General features: G+C 46.4%; 1 protein-coding gene across 1 annotated transcript in view; it reads right to left on the bottom strand.

The window, feature by feature from the left end:
• LOC147701029 (phospholipase A2 inhibitor NAI-like) overlaps window positions 1-24,248 on the bottom strand; it is a 205,356-nt gene extending 181,108 nt beyond the window's left edge. The window contains exon 1 of the mRNA XM_086929841.1: window positions 24,143-24,248. Coding sequence (XP_086785967.1) covers window positions 24,143-24,194 — 52 coding nt within the window. The 5' untranslated portion in view covers window positions 24,195-24,248. The remainder of the gene's footprint in view (window positions 1-24,142) is intronic.
• Window positions 24,249-25,881: the final 1,633 nt, after the last annotated feature.

Genomic DNA, 25,881 nt, shown 5'->3' with positions numbered 1-25,881 from the left:
CCTTACTAATGTAATCTATTGCTTTTGTAAAGCTCTCAAATGCCCTTGGGAAAACTATGCACTGTAGAAAAAAAAGGAAGCAGCTATTTACAAGGCTGCTGGCCAAATTGAACATCTCCGCCATTTAACCAGCAGCCGGCAAAATAGTAAATCATCTTTGCAGTTTATCTGGGCGTATGCTATATAGTAGAAATGATGTTGTTGTTGTTGTATAGCTCTATTTCGAAATATTTCATTTCATAAAAGCATTACAGTAAAAATCAATGTGAGCATAAAAACAGTTGTACATCAAAACTGACAAAATCTCAAAAAGGGCGCTACAAATATACAACATAGTAGATAACATCCATTCTAAAAGCATTTGTGCAAGTACATAATTATCATCTTCGAGAAGGAATAATGGGGAAGGGACACATACAAAAAACAACCGGGCCACTGGAATGAAGGTTGGCATCCTTACTGGAGGATCTTTCTCCTCGCAGTTCTTATCCTCCAAGCCCACCCCAGGAATTTTGCCAGGCCACAAGCAAACAGTGGGTGAGGGTCTGATCTTAACAGCTGTAGGGCCTCCAAGTGAGACCGAGTGCCCAGCCTCGCGCAGAGCGGTTTCAACCATCTGCGATGGGGAGCAGCGTAGGCTGGGCATTCGAACAACAAATGGGGAATGGATTCATCCCTGGACGTGCAAAAAGGGCAAGTTTCTATGGTTTGCCATGGTGGTTTCCATTTAGCTGTCCTTGTGCCTAAGGGCAAAACCCCAGCCCTAAATTTGAAATACAACGCCCTATCTGCTGGATTCGAAATCGCATCAAGGTAGGGTTCTCTGAAGGGACGGCATTTGATAGCCAAAAACTCCTCAGCTGATCTGCACAGATTCGGATGGGACACTCTCTCGTTATCCACCCACGACCAGAATATTTTCTTTAACAACTGTTTAGGTGGTGAAGATCTATTGGCCCAAGCGTCATCCAGACCTAAATCACAAAGGAGGCGCTTTACTCCAAGGAGCCAAGCGATCTTATACCAACCCGGGGTTGAAAGAAGGTCGCTTAGTGCATCCGCATAACTTGAAAGTTCAGGGACATTCCATATACGGGCCCACAGAAGGAGGGGACGTAACTTGGCCTGGTCGGCTATGGATCGTGTTCCTGTATCAAGTAGAAGGGGAAGAGTGGGAGAGCTGTGGGGGAGCCGCATTAGGTCTTTGTGAAACTTGTTCTCCAGATGGGATAGGGTATCAAATTTCTGGGTACCCCACAACTCAGCCCCATACAATGCCGCACTCACAGCTTTTGCCTTGTAGATATCGAGTATCACCCCAATGGGTTTAAGGGGTGAGGCGCGATGTTCTTTTAGGAGGGCGCCCGTAACCCTCCTATGTGTCAAAATGGTTTTTTGGTGATGCGCCTTCCAACACATGGAATCACAGAGTCTGATTCCTAAGTAATCGAATTCCCTGACCCTCTCTAAAGGTACTGAGTCTATAGATGGCGGGTAGACTGTCTTCCTGGGGGGATTCAGCACAAGGAACTTGGTTTTACTGATGTTAATAGCCAAGCCCCTTGCGTCGCAAAAGCCCTGGAACCTCGATAACAGGGTTTGGAGGCCCTTCGGGGATTTCGAAATCAGCAGGGTATCGTCTGCGAACAGGAGCGTTGGTATCTTTCTGCCCGCCAGGGAGGGAGCATCTGCTGGTAGTTGGAGAAGGTGCTCTACCACTCCGTTTAGATATAGAGAAAACAGAGTGGGAGCTAGCACACACCCCTGGCGGACGCCCCTGTCAACAGGAATCCGAGATGTTTTTTGGCCCTGCTGACCCCATCTAATTTGGGCAAAGTTGCTTTCATGGAATTTGATGGTTAAGGCCAACAAGTACGCGGGCATACCCATACCCTCAAGTACAGCCCACAGTTGGTTACGTGGAACTAGGTCAAAGGCAGTCCGTAAATCGATGAAGGCGAGATACAGACTGCCCTTGCCCAGTTTGACCACTTTCCAATAAAGCATTAGGAAACGGAATGTCTGCTCAATCGTACCGGTTCCGGATCTGAAACCGGCCTGAAAGTCAGACAAAACCTGCATTTCCTCGGCCCACTGCAAGATCCTACCCAAAACTACCTTCCCTGCTACCTTCTGAGTGGAATCAAGCAGACTTATGGGTCGGTAGTTAGCAGGGTCGTCCCTGCAGCCCTTTTTAAAGATGGGGACGACTTCCGCACCCCTCCAAGAATCCGGGAAACCGCCACCCACCAGTGCCTCATTCAGGAGTTTAGCAATATATAGGCTCCAGACCTCTACGTTGCTACGAAGCAGGTCACCCGGGACTCCATCTGGGCCTGCCGCCTTATTGGGGACGATACACCTGATTGCTATTTCCACCTCCCTAGATGAAAAAGTGGGGCCAGGATGAGAGATATTATCTGGCACTATATAACTAGTACCCCTGCTTGGACCCAAAACCCCCAAGGAGTTAGAGTAGAGTTTAGAAAAGTGGGCCAACCAAACTTCCCCTGTGATGTTACATGTTAACAGGGAGTCAACAGGCCTGTCCCTGCCTCTAATCAGAGCCCAGAAAGCCCTTGAGTCCTTTCTAGAGCCAGCCTCCATTAAATCACTCCAGAAGTTAGTTTCGTGCGTGACCTTTGCCACAGCTTGGGTCTTCTTGTAGTTTTTCCTAGCTAGTGAGATCAAAGCCGGGTCTTTAGCACTAACCGCCAGGATTAGCTCACTTTTTGCTTGGCGGCAAGCGTGGGAGTACCATTGATCTCTACCCCTAGTCTCGTTTCTCCGCTTGGACCCCCCCCTCCCCTCAGGAACCAAGAAAAGATTACTAAGTGATACAATGGTCTCTACAAATGGCACGAGGATAGGGGTATCGGAGTCCAACGTGCCTACGATACACTTAGCTTCCATCATTATGGACTTTGCTTGGGCCATTCTTGTAGCATCAGAAGCAACCTTAGCCCATTTCAGTCGCCTCCCGCAGTTAGATGGAACAACTTCATGGGATGATTTCCAAGTTAGCCGGGATAATGCTGTGGCCCCTGTGTCCCACGGGAGAGCAAGCGTGAGGACCAAGGGATTGTGGTCACTATCCGTAGATTGTTGGACAACCATATCAAGGACATATTCCCACAGGTTGTAGTTTAACAGCACGTAATCAATTCTGGAGGTGTGTCCAATCCTGTTAAATGTGTGCGCACCCCCAGTATCTGACTTACAACGGCCATTAGTGGCTCTGAGGGCGTATTCCAAGCAAAGTGCGTTAATATCAATGGCCTTCTGTGTCCATTTCTTAATGGGGTCAAGAGCAAGCAAGGGAATGCCTCTCTTGGCATCGTCCTCCCATGTGTCCAAAATGTCATCACTGGCCAGAGGCTCGAAGCAACAATTGAAATCCCCGGCCAGGATAATAAAGGAGTCAATGTTGCAGCCAGTTAGCTCCTCTTCAACTCCAGTTAAAGACAAGGGGCTCGAGTTCCCCGCCCTGGCCCCCCTGAAATACAGGTTAAAAAGCTCCAGAGACTTGCCCCCCGGGCATTGGATAGTGAGTCTCAAAAGATCTGGGGATGGGGAATTTATATGTTTTACTGTGAGCCCCAACGATACACTAACCCAGATGAGAAGGCCACCAGAAGGACGGCCCTTACTGCCTTTGGACCTGGAGGCCGGCACAGAGTAGGTCGTGAAGCCGACTCTGTGCACGGGCTCCAGGCACCAAGTTTCTTGTAGGAGGCAGATCCCAAAAGGCTCCATGAAAGAAATCCAGTCAGGTTTGTCAAAGTTCCGGGCAAGCCCTGCCACATTCCAGCTTAGGATTTTAAGCTGGGGAACACCTGCCAAGGTCTTATCAGACTGTGGCTCAGAAACTGGAAAGGTGACATGGATATCATCAACCCTGGAAGATTGGAGAGAAACTGCAGGTGACGAGGTATCGGGGGCAGTCATGCTTAAGGCTAAGGGAGTAATAGGAGAACACACAGCTGGGGGAAGATGCACCAGATCCTGCATAGAGGGGACCTGAGTTGAAGACTGGGTCGGAGGGGCAGTACTAATCACACCCACGGTAGTCGCCAAAGTCGATCTCCCCGCCTCCAGTGTAAGACCATTGGGGTTACCTGGTAGTGCTGTTGCTGGGGGCGTTAGGAGTCAGTCGACATCCTCCAGGCTGCCAAGCCTATTTGAAGATACAGTTCCGAGCCAGCCACTGTTTGGATTATACACATTGGGAGGGTATCCCCAACTAGGCTGTTGGGGGACTGTAGGCCAAAAGCCCCCCTGCGGGCATACAGCACGGGGGGGATAGAAGAATGACAAAGGCCTTGGAGCAATAGAGGAACCCCAGTCTTGATTCCCAGGAGAACAGATATGTTTGGCCGTATAGACATCATCGAAGGTTACGACTATGCAGTCACCGGGGGTCGATTTCCTCGTGGTTCCCACCCACGGAACTCTTCGTGTCGTTAAGACTCTACTCCTCCTACCATTGGGGATAGGTCTATAGGTATTAAGCCAATGCATAACTTTATTGCGTAGGGAATGCTGGTCTTCATATTGGCCATTCTCTAATTCCGGGACACCCGTCAAAACCACCATATAATCATTTGCTTCAGGAGGAAGATCGATGTAACCTCCTCGGAAATTACTCCTGGTATGAGGACCCCCAGCAGAATGAGTAGGGGGTTTGTTCCGAGGGGCCTGGGCAGGACGGGAACTAGAGCTAACTGAGTTCTGAACTCTCGGTGCAGCTGTTGTAGTGTTGTTCCGAGGGGCCTGGGCAGGGCGGGAACTAGAGCTAACTGAGTTCTGAGCTCTAGGTGCAGCTGATGTAGTGCCAATATGAGATTGTGTTGTTGGAGCATTTGAGGTGTTAGCCCTGGGCTGGGGGGGCAGATTTGCAGTAATGAGACTCCTGGTACGGGGTTTGGGAATAGGGTAGGTAGGGCAGGGCACAGTGGGATTAGGGGGCAAACCAGGGATAGCTGTGGGAGGTGGGGTAGGAACCTGTGTGACCATGTTACTGTCAATCAGACCCTGGCGTTCAAGGCCTCTCAGGCCAAGAGTGGCCAAGGCGATAATGCTTTTCTCCATCTCAAGGAGATTGTTCTCTATGCGAGAAAGCCTTAAATCCAGGGGAGATAGAAGATTTTTTAGAGACTCCCAAACCACTCCTATAAATTCCCTCTCCCTCCCTTCTTGATTAGTCCAACCCGGGTCTGATCTTTCAGGTGGTAGGGTGCTTCCAGGGTCTAAAGGGACTTGCCCCACGATATTATCGCCACAAGGAACCAATGGGGAGGAGCAAGACGTAACCGGACTGGCAACAGCTATTGTATTATCAATGGTGGACAAGTTGGCCCCCTGCATTGGCATTTTTTTCCGTGGGGAGGTTGGACTGGGGGAACGTTTTCTCTTATTGGAATTCACCGGGATGTTATCGAGGCCGCCATATAAGGTGGAGGCCCGAGATGTATCAAAGGATTGTGGGGAAGAGATGGGGGGAACAAGAGGGCTACCCTCAGCAATGGGCAGGCCGTCAGGCAGAGCAGATGGACCTTGAGGTGGAGAGGGGATGGGCAAAACAGGCATATCGTGAACATCAGCCAACGTTATAGCGCCCTCCCGAATGCAAATGCGATTAGGGGAAGTAACAGAAGCTATGTGTCCAAGGGAGGATTTCTTATGGGAAGCAAATTCAAGTGACAGCTTCCTGGCCGCTTCCAAGTCAAGGGACACTCTAGTTTGCAATTTATTGATTTCATGATCTATCGCCTTGCTAGTCCGCGTAATGAAGTCGTCCATAGGCCCGTTATGGACCAACCCTCCCTTGGCCGCCCTATTACGTGTAACGCGGGTACACATGTGGACTAACTGTGGCTAGCAACCCGGGCAACAAGAATAGGCAAACACAGAACCCAGGATGCAAGACGAGGGTATAAGAGAAGGGGCCCAGACCAGACCGCTCAGACCTCGAACGGCCCAGTCTTTGCCCTGTCTTCGCCCGGGCTGCGTCCCGCGCTGCGGGAGGCGGAAGTTAGGATATAGGGGGCGGGGGGCGTGCCAGCAGGGAGAGCGGACCGGAAGCTCTTCCGTGGTCTTGCAGGGACTTCTGGGTATCGAAGTCCCCGCACACTCGCAGCCCCGCTAGCACCTCGCGCCCACTCCCGCCTTACCTCCACAGATTAGCCCCAAAGTTGCTGTGTCCACCGCTCCCTCGAAGCGGCACCCGCGGAGCGGGTGCTGCGAGATGTGGGCTGAAAGCAGGGACGCTGGAAATGCTGGTGACGCTGGTGTCTGTTTAGGAACTGGTGCTCAGGCAAGTAAGTCTCCCACCCGTTACAGGGCAAGCCAGCGCTAAATAGGCTCGTGTGGGGGGCGGGGGGCGTGCCAGCAGGGAGAGCGGACCGGAAGCTCTTCCGTGGTCTTGCAGGGACTTCTGGGTATCGAAGTCCCCGCACACTCGCAGCCCCGCTAGCACCTCGCGCCCACTCCCGCCTTACCTCCACAGATTAGCCCCAAAGTTGCTGTGTCCACCGCTCCCTCGAAGCGGCACCCGCGGAGCGGGTGCTGCGAGATGTGGGCTGAAAGCAGGGACGCTGGAAATGCTGGTGACGCTGGTGTCTGTTTAGGAACTGGTGCTCAGGCAAGTAAGTCTAAAATGATGTACAATTTGACTGGTGCCTGATAAATAGCATGAAAGGAGTTATTTATTTAGGTATTGAATTAAAAAGGGACTTCAGGCAATGGTAGGGTGGTGGCCATTTTGTAATGGTGATACTACAACATGTATGAATCATTTGAAGTAGGTGCAAATACAAATGTACATTCGTTTTTATAATGATACGTGTGTGAGTTAATCCAGGCTGTTTACAGATGAAAAAACTGTAAAATCAATTTTGAATAAAAACATTTATGTAATTTAAATATTCAACTAAGAAATAATGGTATCAAACGGGATATGGCAGACGGGTATTTTGCTCCGCAGTCTCGAAGTATTTTGCTGTATGTAAATAAAAATTGGAATGGCTTTAACGCATGTTACATACATGTCTTATTAACTCATGAGAATACATTGTCTTTTTTATTGTTCATTATCCTCCTTCTGGTGATTTTTGAGGGCTGGGCAATGTTTGGGAGATTGCCATTGCTTAACATTTCACACCTTGGAACACAGCAGCTATGGACAAGCAGCAGCAAACAGGGGACACAGACAGATAGGCTGTGTCTGGGTCCCAGTGGAGGGACACGTACAGCAGGAAATTGGTGTTTAGGGGCACAGTGCTTTGGGACACTTGCAGGAGGTTAACTGAGTGAGGTACGGGGGCTTCTGTGGAATGGGGAAATGAAAGCAGGAGACAAGTAAGCAATACATCTTGGAAATTCACAGGAAAGGTTTACCCTATAGTCTGTGAATAAACACACTTTCTTATACTATTCATGCAGAGAGTGGGTTTCTTGCATAGATGATTATTGCTCCATTGTCATATATGACCCCTTCAGGTCACGAAGATTTTAGTCACAATGTACCTTGAGAGTAGTAGTTTTGATTTGCTAAGCACAGTTTTAGAAGGGCATGGCCCTGTCTCTACGGAGTCCTCATTTCTATAATTGACAGTGCTGTTTCAGCAAAAGAAATCTGGAAGTACAAAAAACCCAATAAAATCTGAGTGACAGGCTTAAGAGGCTTAACCTGATTGAAGTAATTGTGGAAGGGGGTTGGGGAGGGAAGTTGCTGAACTAGTAAGAGGAGGATGATGACAAGTAGAAGAATAAGGCCCAGGTCCTGGACAAGCTGGAAGGCTAGAATGACCAAAGCCACAAGAACCAGGCACTGGGAGACCTAATCTACACAGACCAGGGTTAATAATGCCATACGGACTCAGGAACAGTTAGATAATGAGAAACAGGACAAGAAAAAACAGGACTTGGGGTATTGAAACCAGAGTGAGAAGTATCGGGAGGAGCAGGAGGATATGGAACAGGGGATAAGGACCCACTTTACAAAGGCATGAATTAACCCCAGGCTCAAACCATAATGACTTGGAGAGCTCAGAGGGCGTGAGCATGTCACTTGACCTCAAGGGACCGTGGAAACTGGGCCAGAAATAGCAGACCGAGGAATAGAGGCAAAGATGATCAGTACCAGGACACCAATGGAAAGAAGTCCCAGAGACAGGAGTGCCACAGAGATCAGATCCATGAGAGCCTAAGGGCCAATTGCAAATGGACCTGGTCCGGGAAGAACAGAATCAGCAATGGCCAGGGCTAGCAGGGTCTGTGGACCCTATTTTAGAATGTTGATGTGGGATATAAAGGACCAAGACGTCTAGACCCATTATGACAGGATCAGGGTCCATAAGGGTGAGACTGTGAGATCCTAAACCAGGGTGACAGAGACTACATGAACTCGAGGTCTAGGAATAGGAAAGTCCAGAACAATCTGTGGTAAGTCAAGAGAAGATATTGTAGAACCATGCGGGTAAGGAGTAGAGGACAAGGGCCAGGAGAATCAAAACCATATTAAAGAAGACTTCAAAGATCAGGACCTGGAAACCAAGATGAGCTGGATAGGGACTAGGAAGATCCAGGGGACCAATACCAAGGGCAACCAGAGGACCATTGCATTGAGTACAAGGTGAGATAAAGGAATCTTGACCAAAAGGACTGGAACCAGGATTAAGTGGGTCATGAAGATCAGAATTTAGGGAACCAGGTTTCAGATTACCAAGTGGCCCAGAGCAATCATTATAGGTAGCAGGACAAAGGTGAAGAGGATCAGATGTAAGAAAGTCAGAAGACCGGGACTGTGCAGTGATGGCCAGAATGACCAGCACCAAAACTACCCTTTTTAAAGGGAAACGGGATCAAGAAGGCCAGCATCAGCACAGCAGTGCTAGTAGGACCACGAGAACAAGAAACAGGTTCAGGAGGACCAGGAAGGCCAACACGGAATGACAAAGTCTAAGAAGCCCAGGACAGGATAGGCCTGATGGACCAGGCCTGCAGGATTAGGAGGCTTAGGAGGAGAACCAGGACAAAGTGAAGAGGGCCAAGATGGCCAGAAAGAAACAGAGTTAGATGGGCCAAGATTAAGGAAACCAAGAAATCCTGCAATGATCAAGGTAATACTGGAATACAAGACCTGTGGACACAGTAGCATGTGGACCACAAAGACAGTGACGATGGAAAGAAAATTACAATGGCCCAAGCCATGAAAACTAGGAGTGCCAGATCCAAGAGAACCAGGACAACAGATTTAGGCAGAGAAAGATCAGACTGGCAGGATCCGGGTAAGGATTCGTAGTACCATGATCAAGAGGTCCAGAATGGACTAATACAAGGAAAGACCACAAAGAAGAAGGCCATAATGGACTGCATACAGGAGCACCAGAATAAGGAAAATAGAACTAGGGTGACCAGAAGTAGTTGAACCAGGACCAGGGTGAGGGTCAAGTGGACCAAAACAACACAGGAAAGGAGGATATGAAACAGAACCAGGAGGTGGCTCAACACTAGATGGCACAGGACCTGGAGAGAAGGATGACTGACTACCCCCACTGAAATTGCCACCTTTTTCAGCTCAGATGTAGAACTGGTATGTATTTGATGGAAAATAAAATCATGAAAAGAGAATAAAAGGTCTAGACTAATGTACTCTGACCTATGAGTAATAGTAGATGCTATTGAATGCTGACACAGTAGGCTGAGGGTGAGTTTCAGTGACTGAAACGTTTCAGAGGGGTATCCAGTTGGGTGGGTGAAAAGGAGTGTGCTCTGTGAAGAATGGCAGAAAGAGTTTGAGAAACTCAGATGGCTGTAATCAGTTACAATAGTCATGGCTAATAAAGGAGATAAAAGGGCTATTGCAATCAGGAGAGGTGAACCTATAATCATAAGGCTCAGATACACAGAAGGGGGTGTGAAGGAGCCTCCATATAGATTATATCAGATGGTCTAAAGAGGGATTCTGAGTTACAAAGGGCTCTGATTACCATCTTTGATAGCACTGAGAACCAAGGCCAGCAGTTATTGCTTCAGTATAAAACAAGTGGTCTGTGAAACTCTAAGGGCTAGATACTGTGTTTAAGAAATTGAGTGATTGGGTGAGAGGAATGGAAGCCCTTCTCAAGCAACAACCACAACCCTTGTCATGGTAACCCACAAAATTCGCAAATCTAAACTGCACTTGGCCCCCTGGGAGCTTGGCACAAAGCAGTCAGGCTTAGTTTGCATGCAGCACCCAAGAAAAATCCCAGTCCAATTTAGAAAATGTATATTTTATTAAACACAATTACACCATAATGTCAAACATACAATCAGCAGAACTGGAGATATGCACCTATACATTTTTAGGTAGATATTGCACCTAAAAGCACAAATACCACAAGCAGTCATCTCGCCATGCTAGACTAGGGCAAAGTGACAGCTTCAGTCTGACCATGATGAAGTGCAGGTCAAATACAGGGAGAGGTTAGTTCCAGTAAAAAAGAAACCTTCTCAAAGTCTGGTGTAAAAAGTTCAGTTCACAGAAGAGGAGGCCACAAAGAGCAGGGAGAGATTTCTGGGTGGTTCGGCACGGGCTTTCAGCTTTCAGCACTATAGTGTGACGAGCACAGAAAACTAAACACTGGTTACCTCAGGGAAAGAAATGGCCTATGCTTCCTAGGCAAACACATGTGATTAAGTCAAATAGCAACGTTTTAGAAAAGACCTATCATTTGGTCATTAAACACATATTTACTTTTATGCACATAAATAAGCATAAATTAAACATATATATGCATTGATCTCAACTAGAATATGTGCATCTGTACAGAGAACACATGCAATGTATTATATATTTATTTATTTATTTTGAAAGTGTTATGGATATCAGAGCGCTCTACAGTCAGTAAAGATCTACATACATCAATTAAATGCAAGCTAAACACGTATAAATAACATCTTATAAAAGTAAAGTAGTAAGGTACAACACAGAACTATTCCGTTGAGACAGGTAAAGGGTATATATAATGTCTAGGATGCCTAAATGGTTCCTTCTCATAATAAGGATTAGTAGTGAGGGTACGTTTGGTCTCGAGATTTCTTTAGACCACGGGTACTCATAGTACGGCCAGGGGGGCGCCAGCCACCCAGCAAGCCTTCCTTGGCGGCCCGAGGACCTTGCAGACATCGAACCTGTGTTTTTAAAAAACATTTTAAAGAGTGTCTGCAAACACTGCCGGTTGCAGCAGTGCAGACTCTGCTCTGTGGGGACCGGGCGATTCCAGTGACTGTCAAAGAGTGGAGATGCAGGGGCACAAAGAAGACCAAGCTTTATTACCATGTAAATGGTCTTTTATAAACTTGTGAAGTACTTGGGTGCGGCTGTGTGTGTGCGTCGGGGAAGCTGTCTCAGCCCAGGCTGATACACATGCAGGGTGAGGTGACAGAGGGAAGGAGAGGGAGGGAGACAGAGGGAGAGGGAGATAGTGGGAAAGGGGGATAGAAGGAGATAGAGGAAGGGAGGTAGAGGGAGGGAGACAGAGGTTGACAGGGGCTGACCGAGAGAGGATGACTGAGAGAGAGGGTGACCGAGAGAGGGAGACCGAGAGAGAGAGAGACAGAGGGAGGGAGGCAGAGGGAGGGAGAGAGACAGAGGGTGACAGAGGGAGGGAGACAGAGGGTGACAGAGGGAGGGAGAGGAAGGGAGGTAAAGAGAGAGAGAGAGAGACAGCGAGAGGGAGACAGAGAGAGGGAGGCAGAGAGGAAGGGAGACAGAGGGAGGTAGACAGGGAGGGAGACAGGGAGGTAGAGAGAGGGATGGTTAGAGAGGGAGGAAGACAGAGGGAGGGAGATAGAGGGAGGGAGGGAGACGAGGCAGGGAGACAGAAGGAGAGCAAGGTAGACAGAGGGAGGGAGAAAGAGGGAGACTGAGGTTGACAGAGGGAGGGAGACAGAGAGTGACAGAAGGAGGGAGAGGAAGGGAGACCGAGAGAGAGACAGAGAGAGAGACAGAAAGGGAGATAGAAAGGGAGGCAGAGAGGGAGGCAGAGAGGGAGTAAGAGAGGGAGGGAGAGGGAAGGAGGGGGATGGAGAGGGAGGGAGACAGAGGGTGACAGAGGGAGGGAGAGGAAGGGAGACAGAGAGAAACACACAGAGAGAGACAGAGAGAGGGAGACAGAGAGGGGGAGGCATAGAGGGAGGGAGATAGAGGGAGGGGGACAGAGGGAGGGAGACAGAGAGAGGGAGACAGAGAGCTGGAGGCATAGAGGGAAGGAGACAGAGGTAGGGAGACAGAGGGAGGGAGACAGAGAGAAGGAGGGAGAGGAAGACAGAGGGAAGGAGGGAGAGGGAGACAGAGGGAGGGAGAGACAGGGAGGGAGACAGAGGGAGGGAGACAGAGAGAAGGGGACAGATACAGAGGGAGACAGACAGAGGGAGGGAGGGAGGCAGAGAGAGGGAGAAGGACAAAGGGAGAGAGACATAGGGAGGGAGACAGAGGGAAGGAAAGAGAGTGGGAGACAGAAAGAGTGGGAGACAGAGAGGGAGGGAGAAAGAGAGAGTTGGAGACAGAGAGGGAGGGAGAGAGAGGGAGACAGAGAGAGAGGGAGACATAGAGAAAGGGAGACAGAGAGAGAGGGAGACCGAGAGAGATTTAGACAGAGAGAGAGGAAGCCAGAGAGGCCAGAGAGACAATATTGTCTGTCAGATTTTTCCTTCTTAGACAGGAACCGCCATGCCAGCAGCTCCAATCAACTTAGAGAGACGTCCGCTGTCCGGAGGACAACTCTAAATTTGGCAGGCATAGGTGCCCCCAGGTGGTGGAGGAAATGTCTTCGATCATCCTGATGGAGTTAACTCCAACCCCCAAACTCTAAATCAGTCCCTGGTGCATTCATAAGGAGTCCTATGCAATTGTTCTATTTTGATAAGAACATCCAAATTTCAGAGTGAACAACTTCAACTAGTCTTGCAAAATTTTCAATCATTGTTCGCATTAACCACCTCTGCAGGTGTACTTAAAGGAGTTCCATAAAGGGTCTCCCAAGTCCCTGTGTCTTGGCCAATGGTGCAGTAGAGTTCTTTCTGCACTGTGTCTGACAAAAAACTTGGAAACTTTCAAATATTTGGGACCTTAACACCATCACTGCTGCAGCAATTCCCCTCCTGTGCTGAGAACCTTTGATTACCATTGTTCATGACGAGCTTAGCTAGTCATTAGCACATGACCAGTGTACTGCATGACGAGCTGAGCTCGTCATGAGCATCGAAGCGGTTAAGACCTATAGGTATTGGTGGGCATAATCTGTGAAATTTGCTGTAGCCTATTCATGCAGAATTTCAATAGCATTATGTAAAATTCTGTGAGCAGAGTAAGCCAGCTTTTAGTGCAAAACGCACACTTGCATCCAAAATGGACCTAAGGATGCAAGCTGCGCTTAGAAAATAGAGCTAACTGTAACAGAATTGCAATGACATGTTTCTCTCCCTCTAGCTCAGTTCATTACCCAAGATTACTCCCAATTACACAAGCAGTGTAATCAGGTAATTTTTGGTAATTTGACAAGAGTAATTTGGAATTACCAACATTTCTCAGATTCCTTCTTCCTAATTAAAATTCTACCCTGGCCAACTTATAAGTTAGGATCTGAATCTAAGACTGTTTCAACACTAAGGGCCTCATGTCGCAAAATCATTTGACCACAAAAGTGCTTATCGTTATGTACAAAACCCTCTTTAAGATTTTGAAAATGTATTTGACTCGTAAAAGGGCTTTTGTGATTATTTCTGAATTGCAAATGGGAAAAGTCATTTAAAGAGTGAAGCTTCTTTGCTGTTTGAACGGGCGCCACCAAATAGTACACGATCTCTGCTATTTAGTTGATGGCTTGGTAAATAATGAAATGTGCTACCTATTCACATGACCACTGGCCAAATAGTGCATAATCCCTGCTTTTTATCCAGTATACATGTAAATAGCAGTAGAAATTCACGATTTTCTCAGTGACCTTGATAAATAGCCACTACTGAAGAAAGCAGCAAAAAAAAGCATTTATATCTCAAATAGATTATAGTACTCAATTAAAATTGTATGGTACCCCAGTCATTTAATATGTGGTTGGAAATACGGATCAAAATGTTTGCAGGTGGAAAATAGTGTAGTCAGATCAAATGGGGGTAACTGTTCCTAAAGGAGAGATATATAAAAGAAACATCTAGGCTCTAGACACTACATTAAGGGCAGTCCCCAGGACTGTCTCTTGTTGGCCTCATACAACCCTAGGCATGTAATGGTTCATTATCAGGCAGGTGCTCTGCGATGCAATGCCTTGCTAGTCCCCCGAAGGGTCACTTTAACAGATATCTTTTAGTTTTACTGCCATTTGAAGAGTGCGAGGGTATCCGGATGGGGTGTTTTTGAGATCCATTGCCAGTTGTTATAGAGTCTTGATGATCCTAGATTTCTGTTTTCCTTCACAACAGCTTTCTCAAGACGTGAGGATCTCACTCGGTATCATTTTTGCAGTAGGGGTAAATCCTGACTGTGTTCTAAAACCAGAATCCAGATGGTCCAGTGTTTCCATGTCTAAGAATAAAGATCTCAGTCACATTTTTCGGAGCAATTGGTATAGTTCACCCATGAGTCAAAATGGGCTTTCTCTAGGGGTCAAGATGATGCTGAGGCTTATTTATAGAACTGCTTCTTAATTGTCCGTCTGAGAGGTTCACAATCATTTCTTTTCAGCAGTCTAACTCCAGGTTTGTCAATGGGTTTCGGTCTCTTGTCAGTGTACTCACTTTTGATGTCCTCTTCTTCTTGCTCTACCGCTGTCCCAGCCTCTGCCCCAAAAAGGTTGAGGGACAGGGTGTTGAAAGAAGGGTTAAAATGGTTTCTGTTGCCCAGAGCACCCCGAATACCACATCAGTGTAGGACCTGCAAAAGGAGGGTCTAGATATACATACATTGGAGGGGTGCAAAGAGCCCTTGACATCCCCTAGTCAGGGTTACCTCACATTGTCGTACACAACACAACACAAAACCATCCCACGTGGACAACCTTGCACTCATCTAAAAGTTCTCTGCTAAAGTGATTGTTTGAGGGGCCTGTAGGGCATTGCAATGCCGGCCCGACGTAGAGCACCCGCCCGATGATGAAGCATGACATCTCTAGGGGTGTGTGAGGGCAACAACGGATAGTCCTTGTGACTGGCCTTAATGTCCTGTCTAGAACCTATATATTTACTTTCTATCTCTCTGGTTGAGGAACAGTTACCCCCATTTGATTTGATTATTGTTTCAGAGCATGGGTACTAGGCCTTTATTTGCTGCTAGTCCCTCTTCTCCTTTTTGATAATATAGAAAACATGTAGGAGATTCTAGGAAACTTAGAGACTTTTTGGTACCTCTCTCCTCACAGAGGCCATCCGTGATACTATAGGACAAAAGAAAGTAAGTTATATTCTGCCAGCACAGGGAGTTTCAATTCATAGGACATTGGGCCTTGACAGCTATACATTCCGAAAATCTAAGCCTTCTGCTGTATCTGTCAAGAAAAAGTGGCAGAGTTCTAAAGGACACCCCACTATCCTATGGATGTTTTTCCTGGGTGGATTAAGTCCTCTACTTCCATTCCAATGTTAAAAGCAGTGAGGTCCACTCATCGTAGGAGCTTAACACTGAAGTATGCAAGGACGTGACCTGCTTCAAAAGCTGGAACTAAATACTCCAAAGCAGATGCCCTCCTACATTATCACACGGTCTTTAACATCAACCCTCCATCCCTGTGCCACGTCCTGATGTGACCAATGCATAACTTTAATTATAAGGGGTTAAACCCATATTCCCAAGACTCATGCACAACCTCATCATTGTGCTCTGTAAAATTAAACAGCCCACGTATCCCCTCGATCGAACCTAAACCTAGGCCTGATCCTCCCACTGCCCGCACCTCTAGCCTTCGGGCTTACAAACGGTGTCCCTCTAGCAGGATCTTTTAACAAGACTTGACATATCTACGCAGGTTCTGGGCTTTGGCTAGGGTGATGTCTCAAGCTCTGTGCCTTTTGACTTTGCCCACTCCAACTCGGACAAAGCAAAAGCCACCTATTTCAAAAGGTCGCAAAGGTACATCACTTAACAAAATGACAAAACAGACACATCACAAATTATCAGGTCCATATCCATAGTTTTCTTCAAGTATTCTTCTTTTATTCAAAATGTATTAAAACCACTAATTTTAATTGGAAAGAACAGCTGAGACCTTTCATCCAGACAGATGGACTTTTTAAGGGTCATGAAACAGCTATATATGACTCCCTTTTTTAGGAGCGTAGACAGCAAGCCTTATGAGAACACCAGCAGGAATTGGTCCAGCAATCTCACCATAATAAGGATCGCCGGAAGTACAAAGGACAATCACCTGATCCAGCCTAAATGTGGCACGGATCTGACCCTGAAAATCCTCCCGCGGTGTAACACATGTGGGTAGAGGGGTTCGTGGTAATCTATTTGTTGAGTGCATCTTTCACTTTGTATTTTTTTGTCTTTTGGTGCCGGCTTATCCAAGAGTACATCATTGAGCATAGCCTACTCAGGAAGGTGGCTTTGACAGAAGAGTGTGATGTTGGGATAGAAAATATCTCCCTCTTGACACAAAGAGCATCTTTCCCTACCCTGAGGTCCCTAAGATGTGTTCCTGACAGACCTTTAATTTCTAGGTCTCAGCACACAAGAGCTGTATGCATGTGTGCTGAAGAATTCCTATGACAAGGGGTTCTGTGGACTGGAGGAACAAACCATGCCCACCCTCCTTTAATGAGTATGACAGCCATGGCACACTGCAGAGTGAAACTTTCCTGTACTGTGAGAATTTTCAGGGAGGATGACTAGGGTGTTCTTTCTCAGACTTGCAGCTGTGTTTCAAGGTTGAATCCATAGAGGGAGGAATGTTTCTTTCGCATTAGTCTTATCAAGCATGTCAGGAAGAGCTATCACGTATTACTTCAGAATACTTATTGCTTCTCCTTGTGCTTCAATTGGTTGAAAAGGGTATACCTTTCCATCCTTAGCAATGGACCATTAGATATGCAGTAGCTTAGGCTAGCTTAAGATGTCCTTTCAGGTTAAAAAACCACTCCACTCTCAAAGATACCCGCACCTAAGAGTGTCTATTGACTTGCACTTTCACCATTGCAGAACCGACCTTTCTACCTCTCCGGTGCAAAGTGGTGTGGTAGTTACGGGCAACTGTTTACTTGACTACATTCATATGGGATATAAATGTGGCAAGCTTATTTAACATGTACATCCATGCATAGTAGGCATGGATTATGTTTGCTGTAATTAACTGTGTCAAATTGGAATATAAGCAAGAATTGTCTACAAGACAAAAGATGTACAGAGCTTGCCAGACTGAAATTGTGAATATTCAGGGCTCCCCCAAGCACCCTCACATTTCTTTTTAGTTTATCTATACCAGGGGTGTCGTCAACACCTCACTTTAGCGGGGTGGGTTTTTTATGGGCCTCTTCTTTCTGCATGTTGCAGACAAAAGCTCATAATAATAAGGATACCCGGCTGGCTGGATGTATGAGTGAAATGGTGGATGGGTGGGTGAGTAAAGGGGCAGATGGATAGATGCATGGATGAGTGATTGAAAGAATGGCTGAGTGAAAGGGAGGAAGGATGGATGAATGTATGAATGTGTTAAAGGGTAGATGGATTATAAGAGAAAGGAAGAATAGATGACTGAGTGAAAGGATGGATGATGAGTGAAAGGGTAAATGGATGGATAGATGAGCGAATGCATGGATGGATAGAGTGAAAATTTGCCTGCATGTGTTAAAAGGTTAAATGGATGGATGAGTGAATGGATGGATATAAGGATGAATGAGTAAAAGGGAGGATTCTTGGATGGCTGTATCAAAGGGTGAAGGGAGGGATGGCTGAATGGGTGAAAGGATGGCTACATGAGAGGAAGGGTAAATAGATGGATGTGTGAGTGAAATGGTGAATGGATGGTTGAATGAAAAGGTGGATGGATAGACGCCTGGATGTATTAGTGAATGGATGGATGACTTAAAGGGAGGAAGGTTGCGGGGATGGATGAACTCAGTGAAAGGCTGGATGGTTTAATAATAGGATAGATGTAAAGATGGATAAAGAGCGAAAGGTAGGACATATGGATGGCTGGATGAAAGGGTGGACAAATGGGTAAGTGAAAAGGTAAATGGATGGATGAGTAAGTGAAAGGGTGGATGGATGGATAAGTAAGTGAAATGATGAATGGATAAGTGGACAACGCTGTAATTATGGCCCATACACAAATGGTTCTTGATAGCTATAATGAGTCTATGAGAAACCTAGGCCTGAGAATAAATATTTCTAAAACGTTCATAATGAGCTGTGGGACAAGTGGTAAAAAACAGAGAGACACCGGCATAGCGAATAAAAAGGTGGAATGCACTATAACCTACTCTATTTAGGAATTTTAATTGACCATAAGGGCCTATGGGGTCAGGCTATCAAGGCTAGGAAACTCCATTTTATGAGAACAACAACAGCCCTAGTGAATTTTTCAAAAAAGCTAGGAAAGAGACCCCCAGTAGAGCTGATCTATATTTATCAAGCCAGATGTGTCAGTACAGCCATCTATGGTGGGGAATATTGGGATACTGCGATAAAAATGATATTCAGAGGGAGGAGAAAGGTTTCTTAAGGTACCTGTTGGCGGTCCCACGATGCACACCAACCTACATCTGTCATACCGAACTGGGACTACAATACATTACAGATATAATAAAAACACAAACAGTGCTGCTATGGCACCAGATCGGGTCCTCGATGAAAACTCCATTTAACCGCAATGTTTTAAGTGATAGTCTTAAAGTAGAACACGCATTAGAGATCAGGTGGCTGAAGCATATATTAAAGTTTTCATGTCTATTTAGGCAAGCCAGTATATTACCATAATCCTTCTCTGATGTGCTCTATCTTGAAAAAGGTGTTAAAAAAGCAAATGCATGACCCATATGGAGGCAAATAGATTTGCCATCGAGGCATTGAAGCCGTCGGTTCAAACTAACCAAAAGATGCGGTCTACCATTGGCATGCAACCATATTTAGCCTGCACATTAAGCGGGTATGATAGATTCCCCCTTACACGTCTCAGACTTGATGTATTTCATCGTTTAGTACATTTTCCGGCAGTAAATGATTGGTCTAAAAGCTTCCCAAACTGCCCCTGTGATAGAGTTTCTCCACAAACATCAATCCACGTAGTCCTGTTCTGCAAATTCGATTTAGAACAGAGGAGAAGGTGGATCAAACCCATTTTGAAACTATGGGGTATGAGGCAATGCCGTCCAGCCTACCTTGCTCTGCAGAGTCTAGATAATGATTGCTTCGTGAGAAATATTGCTCTATTTTTGAAGTGTATGATCAAACATAGGAAGAACATATGAATTTTGCCTTTCTTAAAAGTTTGCTGTTAGGTCTTAGTTTTTAATTATTTTTAGACTTTTAAAATGCTGCTAACTTTTAAATGAAATTCTTAGGAATTATATAATAATGCGAAATGTAATTATAAAATTGTGTTTTAATCTTTCTTTTGTGCTTTAAAATGAAAACCGAAGAAAGCTCATTTTTATTTGATTTGAATGGATAAGTGAAATAGTAAATGGGTGAATATGTGGAGGGAAGGGTTGAAGGGTAGATGAATGATTGCAGGGATGAATGGCTGAGTAAAACGATGGATAGATGAGTGAAAGGGATAAAGTATGGATGTGTAGAGGGAAAGAATGGATGGTTGGATGAGTGAAAGGGTAGATGGATGAGCAAATGTGTGGCTGGATGGATGAACGAAGAGATGGATGGATAAATAACTGGATGAAAGAGGGATTGATAAGGGAAAGGATGGATGACTAAGTGAATGACTGGACATGTGTGATAGATAGGTTTGAAGATAGATGGATAGGTTTGGCTATGGAGGGGCAGACAGATGGATGAAATGGGGACAGATTGAATGTTGCAAGAAAGACTGAATGGATGTCAGAATGTAAAGGTGAAATAGTGATTACCAGCAGATGGGTAGAAGGATGAAAAGATGTGGATATGGAATTGATAGTTACTTGGAAGAAAGAGACAAGCAAGCTCTTCTAGGGGGGGCAGGGGGTGTGCAATGACTGGCTTTGCTTGCTTGGTGCCTAAAGATTTTTGTTTCAAGGTTTGGGGTATTCTAATTTTCTGAGTACTCCCTTGATCTATACTGTAGGATGTGAGGGGAACATAAGTCTCTCTGTACTGCAGGGACTGTCCTTGCCCCTTGATTGCTCCGTTATTCACTGGGCGGTATTGTTGCGCCAAGAGGTAATTGAGTGAGGAAGTCTCCCACGATCACCAGGAGCCAAGTGGAATAAGTTCCTCAAAAGTTGTGTGTCACCAACCTACTGTGTATGAAGAGTGTGCACCTGCACTCTAGCCACCAGAGATGGAGCATGGCAATTATTATGCCTGGGCTTGGATAAATATTTACAACAAGGGGTGGTGAGGGACAGAGTCTCTGAATTAAGCAGAAAGCTCTCACCCAGTCAAGAGATCAGGGCTAGATCCAACACCGTTTTTTAGCTCACTGCACCATCCCAGTTTCAGAACCTGGCTGTATGCAAATTAGTCTGTTCCTGTCCCAGTGCATGATGGGAACAGGGCAAACCAAACTACAAAAGCCAATTCTTACACTGGGAAGGAAACAAGCTCCCGGGGACCGGTTTCTGGCATTACAGCCATCTTCGGCCCGGTTTGCTTGAATCCTGATGGTGCAATGAGCAAGGGTCTCACATCTGAGAATACCCTTCCACGCTTAGGGTGGACAAAAATATTTACAACAAGGGGTGGTGAGGGACAGAGTCTCTGAATTAAGCAGAAAGCTCTCACCCAGTCAAGAGATCAGGGCTAGATCCAACACCGTTTTTTAGCTCACTGCACCATCCCAGTTTCAGAACCTGGCTGTATGCAAATTAGTCTGTTCCTGTCCCAGTGCATGATGGGAACAGGGCAAACCAAACTACAAAAGCCAATTCTTACACTGGGAAGGAAACAAGCTCCCGGGGACCGGTTTCTGGCATTACAGCCGTCTTCGGCCCGGTTTGCTTGAATCCTGAGGGTGCAATGAGCAAGGGTCTCACATCTGAGAATACCCTTCCACGCTTAGGGTGGACAAAAATATTTACAACAAGGGGTGGTGAGGGACAGAGTCTCTGAATTAAGCAAAAAGATCTCACCCAGTCAAGAGATCAGGGCTTGATCCAACACTGTTTTTTAGCTCACTGCACCATCCCAGTTCCAGAACCTGGCTGTATGCAAATTAGTCTGTTCCTGTCCCAGTGCATGATGGGAACAGGGCAAACCAAACTACAAAAGCCAATTCTTACACTGGGAAGGAAACAAGCTCCCGGGGACCGGTTTCTGGCATTACAGCCGTCTTCGGCCCGGTTTGCTTGAATCCTGATGGTGCAATGAGCAAGGGTCTCACATCTGAGAATACCCTTCCACGCTTAGGGTGGACAAAAATATTTACAACAAGGGGTGGTGAGGGACAGAGGGCTTGGATAAAGTCAATGCCCCCTGCACTGGAATCAAATTTAGGTGGGAAGGAACAGCATAGCGTTTCTGTAAACCAATGCGAGCAGCACAAGCTTCCAATAAGGTACCGTGCACATACTGTGAACAAGGGAAAGGGCAACTACCTGACTAGAGGACACCTTGCACCTAGAACACTGCCTCTACCCTAAAGTGGGAGTGGAGTGGGTTGCACCTTCTGGAAGCAAAGGGAACATTCATCACTCTCATAGTGCCATGCAGAGCAGCCTAGTAACTACAGTTGCCGCTGAGCACATACTACCAGATTCCCCAACACAGTGATTATTCTCCAGATACATCCATGTCCATTCTGATTACTCTTTGCAATTGTGCCTTATTGAGTTGTATGCTAAGAAATAAAGTGCTTTTTGTTTAAAAAAAGCACTGGTTGGAGAATTATTCTAAACTGATATTATTTACTGTGCTGAGTACTGAAGACCTGATTCACAAAGGTGAACTTACACTTTGTGTAAGTTTACAATTTTTTGGGGTATTCACAAACTATGAATGCAATTTCGCTAAGAGTAATTTTATGAATGCAGAGACTCCACAGTTGAGACAGAGAACTGTGTAAGCATTGTACTGCTAAACTGAGGGTTAGTGCCAAAATGGAGTGCCTGATGCTCAGTGTTGGGCTCAATAGTAAGATGAAGCCTGAGGAACCAAAGGTAAAAGTCTCTGATTGCTACAATTTGAGCCCCCTTCAATGCTCTGGGACTACTAAAAACATTACCATGGAGGATGGTTAGATCGTTCTTGTTTATTACCTGATCTGTTGGCATTCCACAATGAAACTTATCATTGGCCGTCTTGTTTTTTATCTTAGGCCTAGGATGATCATCAATTTGGCATTGGCAACTTATTGTGATCTGGGTGGGTTCTATTGAATGAATGGCCAATCTGTAGTAATTAAGGGAAGCAGACTATATACTGCTCTATGGGTTCAGTTTGAAACCCAGAACCAATGCAGAATTCACAAGGCATGGGTAACGTGGAATGTGTTCATTGCCACATCAAGCACAACAGGTTCTGCATAGCCACAGTCTGTCATCCCTGCAAACTAAAGATCAGTGCGCACTCCTTGCGTCATGATTTCACTGCGCCACTCCCATGACCCTTTCTTGCGTCAAAACGCCCCCCTTGCATATAATATACCTGGCGCAGGTATAATGTGGCGCAGGGGTTTACAAAGTGACGCATCTACCTAGATGCGTCACTTTGAAAATATGGCGCAACAAGGCACATTTTTACGCCACTGGTGCATCACAAAAAGTGACACACCAGCATCGAAAAAGTGACGCACAGCCTCATAAATGAGGCCCCAGGATCTCAGACCATTCTAAGGACAATGTTTGCCTAGCTGAGCTGTCTGGTTTCTGACCACCATAAGTAAATCAGGTCTTGCCAGATCATCTGTGCTGAATTGGTGTTCATGCAAATAATTATACAAGAAGCAGCACACACATTTCTTCGCGGATGATCACCCACACTATGCTTACTCCTAGCCTTATTGAACCCTGCACATCTGACCTCCTACACCAAGGCACAACATACCTTTCACATATAACCCCTATATACCTTAGCAGATATGACATAATCACAAAGCTACACATACCATCAAGATTAATGAGCCATTAACATTGCGAGTCATGGAAGCCACATCTTTGTGTTAAGGAAACTGTGCGCTAGGTACGTTTGCACTGAAAATACCTGTACCAGCCTTATCTCTATGTAATGGACACTTGCACTGCTCCCCTTTCTTTGCATTCTTTGTTTTTGCCTGAGATTTGATGTCAACTGTTGTGTTTAAGGGAAGCTTATCTTTCAGAATCCTGTATTGCATGCACTCTACTGTGTGGCTGTATTATGGATGCCTATACTGTGCCTTTTTTCAGAGAATTTGTGTGTCATGTGTGTGTGTTGTGAGTGTGTGCAAAATGTATGCATTGTTCTCTTTTCCCACTTTTCATGTTTGTTGTGAAGTACTATATACATTCGTAACTGGAACATTTTGGAGACTTTAAAACGCGTTCCACTATTACATCTGCCTCAGATGCTTGTCTATAAAATAGGGAATAGGGAATAGGGATTGTATTCTGGAACTAATTTTAATTAACCAGGTTGGTGTTTTACTGTCTCTCCAACATTATTCGCGTTGGACACCTCAACCAGGAGTTTAAAACAAGAATCTTGAATGAAGCATTACAAATCTTCTTTTCTGCCCTTATAAGGAGCCATCTTGGCTGGACAGATCCTGTGTGAATTCAAAGAAATGATAACAAGTGGAATATTCATTTAAACACAGAGCACATGTTCCTAAAACAACTAAGCAACACAAGCATGTTATTGTTTGTTTCAATATGTTGTAAGTTACTTAGACTTGAGCACATTTTGAATTTACTTGTTTTTTGTTCCAATCTGCAATTTTCCTGCATTTGTTGTATAGTGAAATGTGTGAAATAAACATACAATAATCCACCCACCTAACAGGGAATGTGCAACAAATACTGAATCACATCTCACCCTCATACAAGACAGCAGCAAGGAAACCGAAGACTGCCGGAAGTGACGTCATGCTGCTGGAGGAAGGTGCCGGGTGAGGACGAGGGTCTTGGCTGGAGCCTGTCTCCTGCTCTTCTGAGAACCGCACCTCTGGGGATGATGTATTTATCCCCGAGAGGAGGGGAACATCCTGCCTACACCACCCTACCGGGCATCCAACCGGATGTGGCGCCTGCTGTCAGAGGCTGCACGTGCCCGGAGCACGCGCTGGCAGAACACAAATGTGCCTCCCTCACTGCTGCTGGAGACAAAACAAATAAATTACACCTTCCCCGGGGCGCCTGAATCTCCCACAGTTTATTTTAGTCAGGTTGGTGCTAATTGGTATGTTGTATTGGGGCGGGGAGGTGGGTGAGGGGGGAAGGATATGAGTGTGTAGGCGGCAGGGGGTGACAAGTAAATCGAAGGGCAAAGGAGGGGGCTGGAAGGGTTTTAGATACGCTGTTCACAGCCCATTAAAAATTATTTGAACGACTTTAAACTCAATTTCTTGAGCCAGGGTAGGGGGCACTGCTGTGGGCAGGTCCTTAAAGCAGTGAGGTCCAGGAGCCCCACTGAAGATTAGTGCCCTGGCCCAGGCCCAGCTCGCTCAAGCCAAAAGCTAGCCTTGCCTGCAGTTTTGGGTGAAACATCTCTACCTGTGACTCAGACTCAGCCTGAGGGAGGGTGCGTGTCGTGAAAGTCGAGCTGGAAAGGAATGCGTCTCGTCTCGTGGGCACACCACACTGATCTCATCAGCAGAACAACCAACCTAAGCAGTAGCATTAATGTATGTATGTATGTATGTATAGGCATTTATATAGCGCACTACTTACCCGGAGGGTCCCAAGGCGCTTCGACCGCTGCGAAACCCTTCCTGGCTTCCCTGAGAGATGGTCCCTTAATGGGTATCTCCAGGGTGAGACCAGGCATCCCCGGCGGTCTGGTGGGGCCGTTAGTGAAGATGAGGCAAGCTAATGCCCAGAGTTGCCGAGTGTGATCGCTGATCAGAGTGGGCACCGAGGCGAGAGAATTATCGAGTCCGCTGACCCTGGTCCAGAAACCTGCCGCGCCGGGAATCGAACCCTGGTCCCGGGCCGTCCTCTGCTCTCGGGTCTGCCGCCTCTAACCAGTGAGCCTCAACCCAGAAGCCGATGTCCCTAGACAGACAAGCATTGGCATAGCCAACAGGTCTCGCCTTTGGGACATTATAAGGAGCAGATTTATGTTGCCTGAGACATCTCTGCAAATCAGCAGAGATGCACCAGGAAAGATACGGCAGGCAAGTTTATCCTTGCGCCACCCATGATGCGGCGCAATTACAATGCGGCGCACCATGGCGCAGGAATAAACAGATGCGTGTTGCATCTAGGGAATGAAGTTGGCGCAGTGCTGAAGTTGTGTTGCATGCTGAACGAAACTCCAGCACTTTTCCAACTTGCCCTATCTGTTAACGTGGTGCGTCAAGCCTTACACCTGCTTCAAGCAGGCGCAGGGTTTTGACGCATCAGCGTTAGTAAAGTGATTCAGTGAAATCTTGTAGATTTCACTCAGTCACTTTCCAGGGGCGTTTCTGCGATGGAACGCCCCCTCCTTCGTGGAAACGCCCACAGGAAACCTGACGCAGGTTTCATGTTGGGCAGGGCTTCGCAACATGACGCATCTCTCAGATGCGTCACGCTGTAAATACCCCGCAGCATGGCGCATCTTTTGCGCCGCCG

This window comes from Lissotriton vulgaris, chromosome 7, assembly GCF_964263255.1.
Source record: "Lissotriton vulgaris chromosome 7, aLisVul1.2, whole genome shotgun sequence".
Classification (NCBI taxonomy): Eukaryota; Metazoa; Chordata; class Amphibia; order Caudata; family Salamandridae; genus Lissotriton; species Lissotriton vulgaris.
Note: the sequence above shows the minus strand (reverse complement) of the source record. Positions and strands in the feature narration are given on the sequence as shown.